The following is a 13373-nucleotide window of genomic DNA, read 5'->3' as shown; positions in this document are numbered from 1 at the left end:
ACCTGGCCAGGGCTGGGTGCCTCTGAGCAGGTAGGGTATGGAGGTGCCCAGGTAGGCGCAAGGGCACTCGGGTGAGTAGGGTGCAGGTACCTGGGCAGCTGTGGGAGCGCTGGGCGGGTGAGGCATGGTGCACCTGGCCAGGTAGGAAATTGTCTGGGCAGGTGGGATGCAGACAGGCATGGGAATATGGGGGCACTGGGGTAGGTGAAGAGCTGGGATGAGCACCTGGGCAGGTATGGGGACACCTGGGCAGGTGTGAAAGGCACCTGGAAAGGTGTTTTTAAAGTGGCTGTACAGGTATGTGCTGGGGTGAACATCTGAACAGGTATGGGCACCTGGAAAGGTGTTTTTAATGTGGTTGTACAGGTATGTGCTGGGGCGAGCATCTGAACAGGTATGGGCACCTGGGCATCTGCAGGGGCAGAGCAGGGGAGTCCCCTGGCAGAGCTGCCCCCAGGAGCTGACAGCGCAGGGGACTAAGGTAGGAGCAGAGCAAAACTGGGCATGAAGATTGTTTGGGCTTTCTAACAGGTCCATGCTGTCCTGCCAGGGATCAGCTGGGCTGACAGCCCACCTGGCTCTGCCCGTCCTCTCTAGCTGCCCTGCCCAGCGATGCCAAGGTGCTGCTCTGGACAGAGAAGTGAGCATATGGCTGCCCTCCTTACCTATGGGGTGATCCTGAGCCTTCCATCTTCTTCTCTTCCAAGGACTTCAGCCTGTCAAATGAAAAAGATGCCCACGCCAGTGACAGCGATGAGAACTCAGAGCGTGGCAACTGGTCAAACAAAGGCGACTACCTGCTCTCCATGGTGGGCTACGCCGTGGGCCTGGGCAATGTCTGGCGGTTTCCCTACCTCACCTACCAGAACGGCGGAGGTACCTGTATTGAATGGCAGTGTTGGGTGGGCACACCCTGCTATCCCTAGGAGAGAGGAGGGCCAGCTCCAAGGGCCAGCCCTGAGGCTGGGCATGTTTTGTCAAAGCTGGATGTGAGCATCACCCTGGGAAGTGGGATGGAGCCCACTGATGGGAATGGGAAGAGGAATAGGAGGCATCTCCGTGCTTTTTGGGTACCAGCTGAGGAGGAAATAGTATTTAGCTTTAACTGCAAACTTCTACCTGAGAATTCCAGAACTCTTCTGATTTCCTCATGACCAACACGCATCTTTTTGTCAATGTGCCAATATCCTCTATGTACCTAAATAGCTGTTCTCCCTCCCCAGTGCTTACCTCCCTGATATGTTTATAAAGAGCAATTGAATCCCCTCTCAACCTTTGTTTTGCCAGGCAAACAAGCTAAGCTGGAATAATTATCCAAGCTCAATAATTATCCTGGTCAGATACTTGGGAAGTGCAAGGCAGAGAGAGCCTCTACCTGCTTACACAATGAACTAGTGGCAAAGCCAAATGGAGGCTTCCCTGCCTGCTATTCCAGAGCTTTGCCTACTTGCCAGGCAACCACTGGTAATTAAAGAGACCATAAATGCCAAGTAACTGCGGAGGACTTACTTGTATGTGCTTATTTGCCCTCCCTGGCGGTCGCTGGAGTCGAATTCTGGACTGTAAATGCAGCGCAGCCCATACAGCTGCACGTGGAACACAAGGTGGCATTCTTGGTACAGAAGTTTTATTGGAGTCAGTTTGGCCAGGTTGCATTACTCACGTTTTGTTGAAGAAAATTGTGAAAACGGAATAAGTCATGACATTGGCCCTTCTACTAGATTTTTTTTCCGTATCTATCTGTTGCAGAAGAAAGCTTTGCATTTAAAGCATATTCGTGCTGCTGCTTGTATCCTGCTCTGCCCCTTGCCCATGATTAACAGACAACTGTTACCTCCTTGTTTCGAAACACAGGAGTAATCCAGTTAATTCTGTGGGACTATTTACTTCCTTAAATTACAGCAGGTATTTGCAGTTCCTTGATTGTTTTAAGTTCACAGAGAGTGAAGAGGATAGATTTCTGCACGGATATTGGGTTGTGTTTAGGAAACCTGTGCTCTCATTTGCCTTATCTTCTGTGCACACACAAGGAAGTGCCAGTCCCTATAGCAGAACAGGGGTCTCATTGATATCAGGTTAATGTACACTTTAAAATAGACTCGAACAAGAGCTACGCTGAGATGCTGTTTGACACAGGAGTCAGCCAACCGTAGAAAATAATTTTCATGCTTTGACATTCAGTAGCTACTCTAACAGGACAGTTGCAAATCACAGCTAAGCACATGAAGGAATTGTTCTGTTCCTTTTTAAATTAAAAACTGGAAGATGAAATAGAAAGCAGACAAAGATGACGGTGCCTACAGCTGAGCAATGTTCCTGCTTGTATGAGAGCAGGATATTTTCTTCGACAGTTTTTGTAAAATGCTTTTAATTCTGCAAGAGAAGCCATCCCATGTAAATCACCAGTTCTCCTGGTGATCTGTCTCTTCACTGTGGGTACTATTTAGTCTTACAGAAAATGGAATTGACAACGAATCTCTCTATTCTGCAAGACACAAAAAGCCCAGAGCAGGGGAAAAGAAGAGGAGTACAAAATGTGATAGAACTGTGGTGAATATTGAAAGATTCATTGTTTTCTCTGTGTGTGTGTGTTTGTGGTTTTTTTCCCTTTCTCCTCCTCAGGTGCTTTTCTAATCCCATATACCCTGATGTTGGCATTTGCTGGCTTGCCCTTATTTTTCATGGAATGTTCCCTTGGGCAGTTTGCTAGTCTAGGGCCAATTTCCGTCTGGAGAATATTACCATTGTTTCAAGGTTGGTATCGTTGTTTCCTTAGATCTTTTTTTTTATTATTATTCTAGTAATAAATAGATAAGTGTTAATAATTTCTTCAGAAAGTTACTCATTCTGAGAAGCCGGTTTTCATGTAGAGAATAGTCCCAATAGACCTTCTTTATTACGCAATTAATAAACAGATATGTATTAAAGATTTCTGTCAAAAGGTTGTCAATTATGAGAGGTTTTATCAGTGATTCTTCTGGTGTTACAAAGCACCGCACCCCAACTGCATCTGCCCAGGCAGAAGGAATCACCCTGTTTGCTGTGCGAGGGAAAACCTCACCTGGCACCGTATGCAACAGATTGAAAATCCTTTTCAGAAGTTAACTTTGTCCCTGTTTCTTTACATTTTATGGCCTATGTAGCCTGCAAGGCAGTTCTGTGTTGGATGGGCTAATTCTGCATTTGGCTGCCAGCATTGGCCCAGGTATGTGGGTCTGATTGCTTTATGCAATGCTGTGCACGTATTCATCCAACTCGCTGCCTTGGGAGTCATCTGCTGGTGTGAAAAATAGGCTGGACTCTGGCTTTGTAAGGCGAGGTGCCTCTTGTGATAAGAGAAATAGTTGCAGTCCATAGTGGTAGCAGTGGTAGTTTGCCTATCTCTAATGTTAATGAATTTCACAGGGAGACTTACGTGTTTGGAAACAACTAACCATGTGCTTTACTTGCTCCTGTACATCCAGGTCCTGTACTGATGGCTGTAAAGGACCATGTAATTGGTCTTGTTTGTCCTCTTTATCTAGCAGAGGAATTAATGAAGGAACAAGGAAGTTCCTGATGCAATGGGAATTTTACTTGCCACCTTCTACAGAAACAAGAGGGATTAGTCTGGCTGGTTGCCTGAATGCTTACTCTTTTTGCCAGTCCCCATTCTGCAGCACAACCAACTTTTCATGAGAGCAGTGTATTTAAATTTAAAGCAGAAGTTTGTTGACACAGCAAATCTTTTATGTGTCTGTGAAGTTACAAACTTAAATATAAACTCTAAGATGACAGATTGGCAAACTTCCCCAAACTTGCAGAACAAAGCTCATTTTAACAAAGGATGAGAACAGTATTATTGGCACAGATTTACTGTTCTGTGTTGTTTCTCATTTATTGGCAAAGCTATTCATTACAATGGGATCTTTAAAATGTCTTGGTCGGTTGTAATTTTGCATAGTTTCTTTTATTTTACTAACCAGTCAAAGCTTCCCACTGAACTGGGAGAGAACAAAATATTGAATTTCTCCTTTAGACTTTGACTTAGCAACTGGTCCCATTTTTCTGTGGGCCTGATTCAAACTCTGTGTCAAAACCACATTTGAGATGGTCAGTTTGGATCATATCCCTCATTTCATGGCTTTACCCTTTCCCTGTTTGGTTTCTGTTAAAAATAATTTGAAAACCAACATCAACTTCTTCCCAAGTAGCCTTTTAAAAGCTAAGTGAATGCTATTCATTTTTTTTCAACCCAAGTTTGGGGTAGTTAAGACATTGTGTCTTTTTGTTTCCTAGGAGTGGGCATCACAATGGTCATCATCTCAACATTTGTGGCGATCTACTACAACGTTATCATTGCTTATGCACTCTACTACTTATTTGCCTCTTTTCAAAAAGTGCTACCATGGTCAGATTGCTTTTCCTGGGCAGATGAGTTCTGCAGCAAAACACGATTAGGTACCGTACTTAACAGACAGAGCTTAATATTACTGTTTTGGACACTTGTACTTCGTGCTGTTTTCTGGGAGAAATTACAGGACGAAGACAGCTACCCGTGGCTTGAAAAATCCTTCCTAGAGTTTTGTCTCTGAGCACACAGGAGTGATGCTTCTCTGCTTCCCTGCCACCAGTTCTGGCTGCTTGGGAAATCTACAGAAACCTCCGTGTTGCACCCTTTTTTTTCTTTTCCTCCTTTAAAATCTAAGGTTTCTTCTAGTACATACAGTCCCCAGAAATACTGCATTCCCATTTCATCAGGCTTCATGGCAAAGCAAATACCCTCCTTAGGTGAAACAAGAGTATTGCTATAGCTTTTATTGGGGGGCGGTGTGTTGTGTTTCTTTATTACCCCTTGTCTCCCCTGTGGCTATGGTAATCCTGCGGCACTGGTTTTATACTTTAGTAACTCTTTAGAACATGCCTCCACGCTGTTGTTCTTGATGTTTGGCAGCACAGGTATGGCCAAACACTTGTTATCTCACCAGTTTCCATATCAGACCACTTTAAGGCAAAAGGTGAAGTTGGTGAGATAATTAGTAGTTAGTAGCTGGAAATGTGTTGCCAGCTGTTAATGTAATTGTAACTCTCTTAACCATATATATGAATCTCGGAAGAGATTTTCAGAGGTTTCAAAAAATGAGGTTGAGATGCTTTATTTAACAAAAAGTTGATGCTTGCTTATGGGCTAACCAAAAATATTTTAGTTCAAAATTTTAAGTGCTGGAGGAATGCAAACCAGAACTGAAGAAGCTGTCCTGAAATATGCTTCAACAAGACTTTTCCAGTAAATGCTGATATAGTGTTCTTTACTGTATGGCCTGGCAAAAAAAATTCCAACCCCAAAAAACCGAAACAGTGCCCACCCCCCACCCCTACTCCCTGAGGAAAATGTTTAACAAGCTCTAGTAAGCCCTCTGCCATAATAAGATGGAGTTGCTAGAGGATGATCTGGGTGTAACCTTGGTTTGGGACCAAGGGTTTTGTAGAGTAACCAGGGCTACAATCTTACCTATCCTCAGTTCTGACTCTTGCAAGTATTCTTTACAGTAAGTGAGAGGTGGAGCTGAGCACACCGGATTCTTGGTGTTTTGATTTACAGTCAAAGTGACAAAGTCACAGCTGCAAGTGATAGTTCAGGCTTGTTTCTAAGTGTCATTAGTAGGCAAACTGAAGCTGTAACTGTTTAGAAAACATTTGTTATAATAGTCTGATTTTTATGATCATCATCCCTGTGTTAACAACCCCTTTTTCTTGCTTGCTTGCTTTCAGTAAGCGACTGCAACACGACCTTAGGTGGAGACATCATTCATGCAAACTACTCGTTCATCACAAGCAATAATCTCACGTGTATGAATGGCACCATGAACTACAAACCAGTGCAATTTCCCAGTGAGCAATACTGGAAGTAAGTAAATATTTTGAAGAAATTGCTAAAAATACATTTATTATGCATTTTGCTTTTGAATGTATCTTCAATTTTTTTTGTCTTATCTTGCTGTCCAGAAACAATCTAGTCAAGGGGCCTGGCAAATCTGTGCAGAGAGAAATTAAAATTTAATTGAGTCTGGGCCCTTAAAAAAAAATAGAGAAGAAAAACAGTCAACTTGTAGCAAAATGAAAAATACTCCAGCTCAAAGAAGTCCTCTTCTCTGGAGTCCTGGAGCGGAATGCTTAGCATCTTTATGTATAGCGTATAGGTTTTTTTCAGGAGTTACTATGCAAAATACATTCACCTTATTCTGAATCTCAGCCTGTTGTGAAATTGCCATTTCTTTAGCTGCATGGTTTCAATTTGTCTCATGTTCATTGGGTTCCTGGGAACTGATTCTTCTTAGGGGCTCTTCTCTTGCCATCAGAATTTCATTGTTAACATGAACGAGCTGAGGTAGGCCTGATGGGAGATGTATGGAGAGCTGAGGGCTGGTAGACTTTAAAAAGAGGGGGAAAATGCAGTTAAATATTCGGTTTCTCAATGCCAGTCATGCAATTCTATCTGCACACTCATGGAAGCTGCTGCAGGGTCTTGTAATATCTGCAGAAACCCGCTCACTTTCCTTCAGGAAGCAGCTGAAGAGGAGGAGTGTGTGGTGCTGTCACCTTCTTCTCATTGCAGTGTTCTGTGCTTTCAGTAAAGTGGCTCTTCAGCGCTCGAGTGGGTTGGACGAGACCGGGAACATCGTGTGGTACCTGGCGCTCTGCCTCCTCCTGTCCTGGATGATTGTTGGAGCCGCATTGTTTAAAGGAATAAAATCTTCTGGAAAGGTAAGTTAGGAAGAGCAACTAGCAGACTTTTGGCCTGATCTTGCCCTTCTGATGTCAGCTGGACTTGGGGAAGGTTGGCACAAGGCAGGATGCAGTCCTAACCTACTACCCTCTGCCAGACTCAACATTAGACTTGCTTTCTGCTCCTTGGCTTCATAACTGTTACATAAAATATGAGTGAGGTGCTGATTACACAGCAATTACTTAATGCATGGGTCTCTTAGCTCCACCAGGGTTGCTGTGTATTTGGGGACCTTGCTGTCATGCAGGTGATTCCAACTGAGTTTTGGCAGTCACCCGGCCTGTTATGACAGACGGATGCACACGTGCGCACACGCCCTGGGAGCACCCAGTAATTATCTGCACCTCCACACTAGTTGAGATGTTTGGACAATACAGGTCAAGTCCTGCAAACAGATGTGTGTGTGCAGGTTCCTGCCAGATTGTGAAATGTTGATACTCAAGATTTCAAGCTGCTTTTAGGGATCGACCAGGTCCATAGGTGCTTGTTGTCAGATTCTGGTTCTGCTGAGCTCCCATTTCCACATGCTGGAGCACGGCTGCCTGGAGTTTTCCTTGGGCTAGGTCGGCTCCTCTCCAGACTTCAGGCAGGCTGAATTCCATTCTTCCCTGCCTGAGGCCCTTTTTGTGGTTTAGTTCCTTCCTCCCCATATGCCTTTCTTAACCTCCATGTTGCATCTCCATAGCTTACTTCTTCAGTCTCTATGGCCTTCATTCTTCCTCTTACCCTTTCTGCACTGACTTTTTTTTTCCTTTAGATTTCTTCTGTCATTGTGCCTTTCCATGGTTCTTCACAGCCTGTCTTCCTTTCCTCAGTGTGATGCCTCCTCCTCTTCTGCTTTCTATTCGGAGCTTTCTGCCCTCCGCCTCAGCACTTCAGGGTGGAGTATCTGTGCTTTCCCAGCCACAGTTGTCCTGCTGCGTGGCTCCTCTTAAACTCACATTCCTTGGGTTCCTGGCAATTGGCTCTTCCTGTTGTCACTTCTCTTCTGGCACGAAGGTAAGCCTCTTTGAGGAGTAAGGTAAGACTCGAAAGAATCTAGCTGGGCAGGAACAAGGCAAAGATGAAGAGTGGAGAGAATTGACTATTCCGGGCAAATATGAAGGAGGTCTTCAGAAATGGCAGACTCACCGTATGATGGTGCAATGCTATGGCTTGGTGTAACCAGCAGTACTGGGTCAATTATCTATCTACGTAACACTGAAACTAAGACTCGAGAAACAAGAGTATTGTTGAAAGTAGCCTACATGATAATAGCACCGCTTAACCCTGCTGCTGGCCCGGATCCCATCATGCTAGAAATTGTGTAGACAAACAACAAAAAAGATCTGCGTCTGAGAGAACCTAAAAGTCCTTGTTCCTAGTAAAGAAAGATTCCAGCATAGCTGTTAGTTTTTTATACTTTTTTTTTCCTTCACCTGTCTCAGAAGGAGATAATTCCATCCTGGTCACCTAATTTTGACCAGCTTTCAGTTAGCATTTGCTAGAAGCATTGCCTAGCAAGAGACCTCTAGGGTGGTTGAGTCTTGCTACAGCAGTAAATCATGTCAGAAAACACATTTCTGAAACTGCTCAAGTGCTATCTGAAAAGTCGATATGTGGCTTGGGCCTTCTGCTTCTGCTGGAATGCAGCTCCAGAACAGGATAAGCCAGATGGTTTAGTGCTTGGCGTGTGTTCACCTCCAGTCTCGCTTCCTTGGTTGCCTGTTTTTTAACTGTACGAGCAGACTTCAGCCTAAAACCTGGCCATTCCTCCTGCATGGAGGTCTGTGTGAGCATCCCCTTGCTTCTAATGTGTGTCCCTGCCCTTCTTTCTGCAGGTTGTCTACTTTACCGCACTCTTCCCATATGTCATCCTGATCATCTTGCTGGTGCGAGGTGCCACCCTGGAAGGTGCTCTGGATGGCATCGAATACTACATTGGGAGACAGTCCAACATCACCAAGCTGATGGAGGCAGAGGTGAGAGGTAGTGTCAGTCCTGGAAGTGTAACACGCTTCTGTAGTTCTATGGGCTTGTCACTTACAGAGCAACTTCTTTTTTTATCCAGTCAGGTGCTACTTCATGTCCTGCCCTGCATTTTCTATGGGCAGCTGGGTTCTGTTTTGTCAGCAACATCCAGCTCTATCAGAAGTCCAAACCCTTTTTCTAGCTACTCTCAATCTAAAAACCAGCTGCCTTCTGCCCCCTCCCTGCCACACCAGACAGTGACAACAACTGTGGGATTGCCCCTGAGCAGCTCTCGGGAGTCGTGCTGGAGCTTCATCTTAGTGAGGCCTGCTGAGAAAGTTCTTGCTGTGGGATCAGGCGTTGCTCTCACATCTGTCCCACTTGCTTTGGTTGCTGACAATTTCAAGGGACTTTATCAGAAGGTTGGAGGGACCCCTGAGTTTGAATTTCAGGCTTGCTGAATTCATTCCTTGCTCAGGGAATTAGGTGGACCAGGAAAAGCACCTTGTGCAAAGGAAGTCTGGATTTTTTTGTTCTAGTTTATGCCAGCATTAGTTCAGTTTTACCAAAAGCAGATAAAGTGCAATATTTATTTGTGGCATTTTATGTGAGCATTTTGCACTAATTGAGGGGCTTCAGCAAAGGCAGAAGTGGTTTGTCTTGGTCACGGTGTGAGGAACACAAGTGGGAGAGCACATGGAAGTTCTGCAACTGTGTCCTGGTTTTCTTTATTCATTGGCACTGTGACAAGATTCATATCTCAACAGCCTACATATGTGAATGAATTGAATCTCTTCTTCAGGGCTAGCCCAATAAGACTTAAATATTTGGCAGCGTACTTGGGATGTGACCTTCCTGAGATCATAGAAGGTATTGTTTGTGCTTGAGACTGCAAGGTCACCAGCATGCTATATCCCACCTACTCTAAAACTCATATGAAATCAAATTAGGTATTCAGGCTAAATGCAAAAAAAACCCCCACCACCCCCCCCAAAAAAACCAGAAAAACCCAACAAAACCAAAACCAAACCCCTGAGCTTCCACAGAGGGCAGACTTAAATGTTTATGATACATACTGGAAGTAATACAGTAATTCCCATGTTCTTATTTCTGGTAGGTTTGGAAGGATGCAGCCACCCAGATATTCTACTCCCTGTCTGTGGCATGGGGCGGGCTTGTTGCTTTGTCTTCGTACAATAAGTTCCACAACAACTGCTACTCAGATGCTATTTTAGTTTGTGTAACCAACTGCGCCACCAGCATATTTGCTGGGTTTGCGATATTCTCCATCTTGGGGCATATGGCATTCGTGTCAGAGAGACCCGTCTCGGAGGTCGTGGACTCAGGTAGGCTGATCATGGCGTTGTTGGTATTGGGACTTGCTTTGATGAAGGCATGACAATAACCTCCTTCCTTCCACTACTTTCCAGGATTTGATCTGGCATTTGTAGCCTACCCAGAGGCTCTCTCCAAGCTTCCAGTTTCTCCTCTGTGGTCCTTCTTGTTTTTCTTCATGCTCCTGCTCTTGGGCCTTGACTCTCAGTTTGCCACCATAGGTGAGTGGGGTTTTAAGTAACCCATGGCTTATCAGAAGACCATTACCTTTCTTAACTGTGCTGCTCAAACCCCACACTTCTTCCTTTTCAGAAACACTCACAACCACCATCCAAGATATATATCCCAAAGTGATGAAAAAGTTAAGAATACCTATAACCCTGGGTGTGTGCATATTGCTCTTCCTTCTTGGTCTTACCTGTGTTACTCAGGTAAGGTATTAAATTCCTTTTTGGCAGTGGATTTAATTATGCTGCAAGCGATAAATTCAAGTCAAAATACCCTTTCCAACTGTTCCTGTTTGCATGGATCGATATGAGAGACTCTTGAATTTTGCCAGTGTGCCTGGACATGCAGATAAAAAATTCCCAGAGGGAAGCTTGAAGAACCTAAGGTTTTCTGTGATTATTGAACTGAGATGTGCTTTTAAATAGAAGGCCTGTACAGAACCTGTGAACTATCAACCTGATTTACTGCTCCTCACTTCAGGAGGTTATTTGCGTAATCTCAAGCATATGCATACAGTGTGTGTGCAGTGCTATGGGTACCGTTAATAGATGCCGATGGGATTTTTTTTGTTCAGAACTGACTACCAAACAGGACAGGATTTGAGACATAGCCTATTCAAGTCATAAAAACCTATTAGTTGAAAAGCATCTGTAGATTGTATGGTTGCTTATCCTCTCTGTGTGTGTATATATATATTAATACACTTACACACATAAAAAGGAATTTTAAGTATACAGTGTAAAATTTCTTGAGGCAATTGCTTTCAAGGATGTAAAGGTTCATTGCAATGATTCCATCTAGAAATGCAGATTTATATATGCAATTAGACTGAGAATGTGAAGAAGGTAATTGTGGTGAAGAGACAGTTGTATGGTCAAGCAAATCACATAAGTTATGAAATACAATGGCAGTGAATCTTGCAAAGGACTTAGTATGCAGGAGTGTGAAATGGCTTAAAGCTTGTTTCATGCTCTGTGATCCTGCTATTTCATGCTGGTGTTTAAAGCTGTGTTTAAGCTATGTGGAAAACTTCTGCATGTAGGAATATAGAACCCTACCAGAACTGACAACTGGTATAGCTGTTGCTCAGTATTAAAACTTCAGCATCAGCTTTAATACAGTAAGTTTCCAATTTACATTTTGCTCTCAGCTGTCTCTATATATTTTGCATATACATATCTCTTGTAATTAATATACAGATCTACAGTATTTCATCAGAAGTGCCTTTCAACCTGACATAGAGCTACGTAAATTAAATAATGCTCATAAGTGTGTACTTAACCCAGAGAACCGGGAATTCAAAAAACTCAGACTGGTGATTGGTTAAACTGGCTTGAACAACACAATTTATTTTATTTGCCTAAAGACTTTACTGGCACTGGGTACATTTTTACCTCTTTATTTTTTCTTCTACAGGCAGGAATTTACTGGGTTAACCTAATAGATCACTTTTGTGCTGGATGGGGAATCCTCATTGCGGCTGTCCTGGAGATAATAGGCATCATCTACATTTATGGTAAAGTATTTGCATTGAAAATCCATTATTTGACTATGCAATCCCAGGCACAGTGTATATTACATATTAATTACGGCAGTAAGGCATTTATAACTTGACTGGCTGAAAAGCTTTAAAGGTTACCACAGAACTGGAGAAAATGACCTTGACCATTGCCTTTCCTCCATCCCTTTTGAGTAACCACACAGCAAGGGAGGCACCTGATTTACAATGCACCCTACGCTTTTCTTTCAACAGGAGGAAACAGGTTCATTGAAGACATTGAAATGATGATTGGAAAGAAGAGCCGTTTATTCTGGCTGTGGTGGAGACTGTGCTGGTTCTTCATTACTCCCGTGCTGTTAATGGTGAGTGTAGATGTCTGGATTGTGTTAGCATGAGAGAACTTAGTAACTGGATGTTGAAGAGGTTTCCATGTGAAGATTCAGGGCTGAATGCCCAGGCCCTGTGTGTAAAAACAGGGTATGTCTGTGCCAGTGAAGCAAACTGTGTGCTATCTGTGCTTTCTGATACGTACTGGGGTCCTCTCTGGGAGAGGCTGGACCTTCAGATCAGTTGCTACTGAGCTGGGTCTGCGCTCCGAGGACTAACACAGAGCAACAGATTGTCCATCTTAGTGGCTGGTTTATCTTCATTTCAGACTGAGAAAATGTTTTGAAAACCTAGATTTTTTTCCCTTTGAGGGAAATCCCATTTTTGGGACAGATCCCTGGCTGGGGTTTGCTCTTTGGATGTCCAGCTGTTCCCCAGTCTAACTGAGATTTTTTTTATGTCCTGTTAGGTATGTCTCCAGTTTTTCATTACTCCTCTACTTCTAATTGTGAGTGTAGATGGATGGATTACGTTACTATGAGAGAATTTATTAAGACCCCAAATCCAGGAGCAGTGGCAAGTCACTCTGGCCAGCACATTACCTTTAATCTGTCTGGGCTACAGTTTAGAAAATGCTGCCTAAAAATATCTTATTTCTGCAGCAACTTTTGCCAAAGTTTAATCTTAGATTCTCTCCCATACTTCCCCTGTAAATAAAGGAACAAGGGAACATATAAAACATACAGAGAAAGCTACTGGGCTCATCCAGCAACATATATATTCTCCAACATAAGATTTCAACAGAACCCAGAGATCAAGTTCTGTTTAAACATCAATGTACTTAAGGCATTAGGGTGCATATCAGTGTCGTCCTTCAGTCCTGTCCTTCAGTCTTGCTGCTTGGCCATGACTGAACACCAGATCCCGCACAACTGCTGTCACACTCAGAAAGCAAGAGGGAACCGTACCGAATTTGTAGATAGCCCTTTCTTTTAAAGCCAACTTGGAAACACGATGCAAGTTCAAGTTAGCTGGAAATCTGCTTTTCTCCCTTAGTCTTTTTACCATTTTTTTTATAGGCAATTTTGGTCTGGTCTTTGGTCACATTTTCACCTCCTACTTATGGCTCAGTATTATATCCAGCCTGGGGAACCGCTGTTGGCTGGTGCATGATTATCTTCTGCGTCATCTGGATTCCCATCATCGCTATTGTAAAAATAGTTAAAGCTGAAGGAAGCCTTTGTCAGGTAAGGACACAAAAAAGCT

At 43.5% G+C, this 13373-nt stretch overlaps 1 protein-coding gene across 1 annotated transcript in view; it reads left to right on the top strand.

The window, feature by feature from the left end:
• The first annotated feature begins 327 nt into the window (after positions 1-327).
• SLC6A14 (solute carrier family 6 member 14) overlaps positions 328-13373 on the top strand; it is a 13644-nt gene continuing 598 nt past the window's right edge. The window contains exons 1-13 of the mRNA XM_009636579.2: positions 328-366; positions 708-876; positions 2623-2754; positions 4279-4440; positions 5752-5887; positions 6612-6744; positions 8587-8727; positions 9834-10062; positions 10147-10272; positions 10364-10482; positions 11696-11795; positions 12033-12142; positions 13187-13354. Coding sequence (XP_009634874.2) covers positions 328-366; positions 708-876; positions 2623-2754; positions 4279-4440; positions 5752-5887; positions 6612-6744; positions 8587-8727; positions 9834-10062; positions 10147-10272; positions 10364-10482; positions 11696-11795; positions 12033-12142; positions 13187-13354 — 1764 coding nt within the window. The remainder of the gene's footprint in view (positions 367-707; positions 877-2622; positions 2755-4278; positions 4441-5751; positions 5888-6611; positions 6745-8586; positions 8728-9833; positions 10063-10146; positions 10273-10363; positions 10483-11695; positions 11796-12032; positions 12143-13186; positions 13355-13373) is intronic.

Source organism: Egretta garzetta, unplaced genomic scaffold, assembly GCF_000687185.1.
Source record: "Egretta garzetta isolate BGI_Z169 unplaced genomic scaffold, ASM68718v1 scaffold404, whole genome shotgun sequence".
Taxonomy (NCBI): domain Eukaryota; kingdom Metazoa; phylum Chordata; class Aves; order Pelecaniformes; family Ardeidae; genus Egretta; species Egretta garzetta.
The sequence above is the reverse complement of the archived record's forward strand: the minus strand, read 5'-3'. Positions and strand labels throughout refer to the sequence as shown.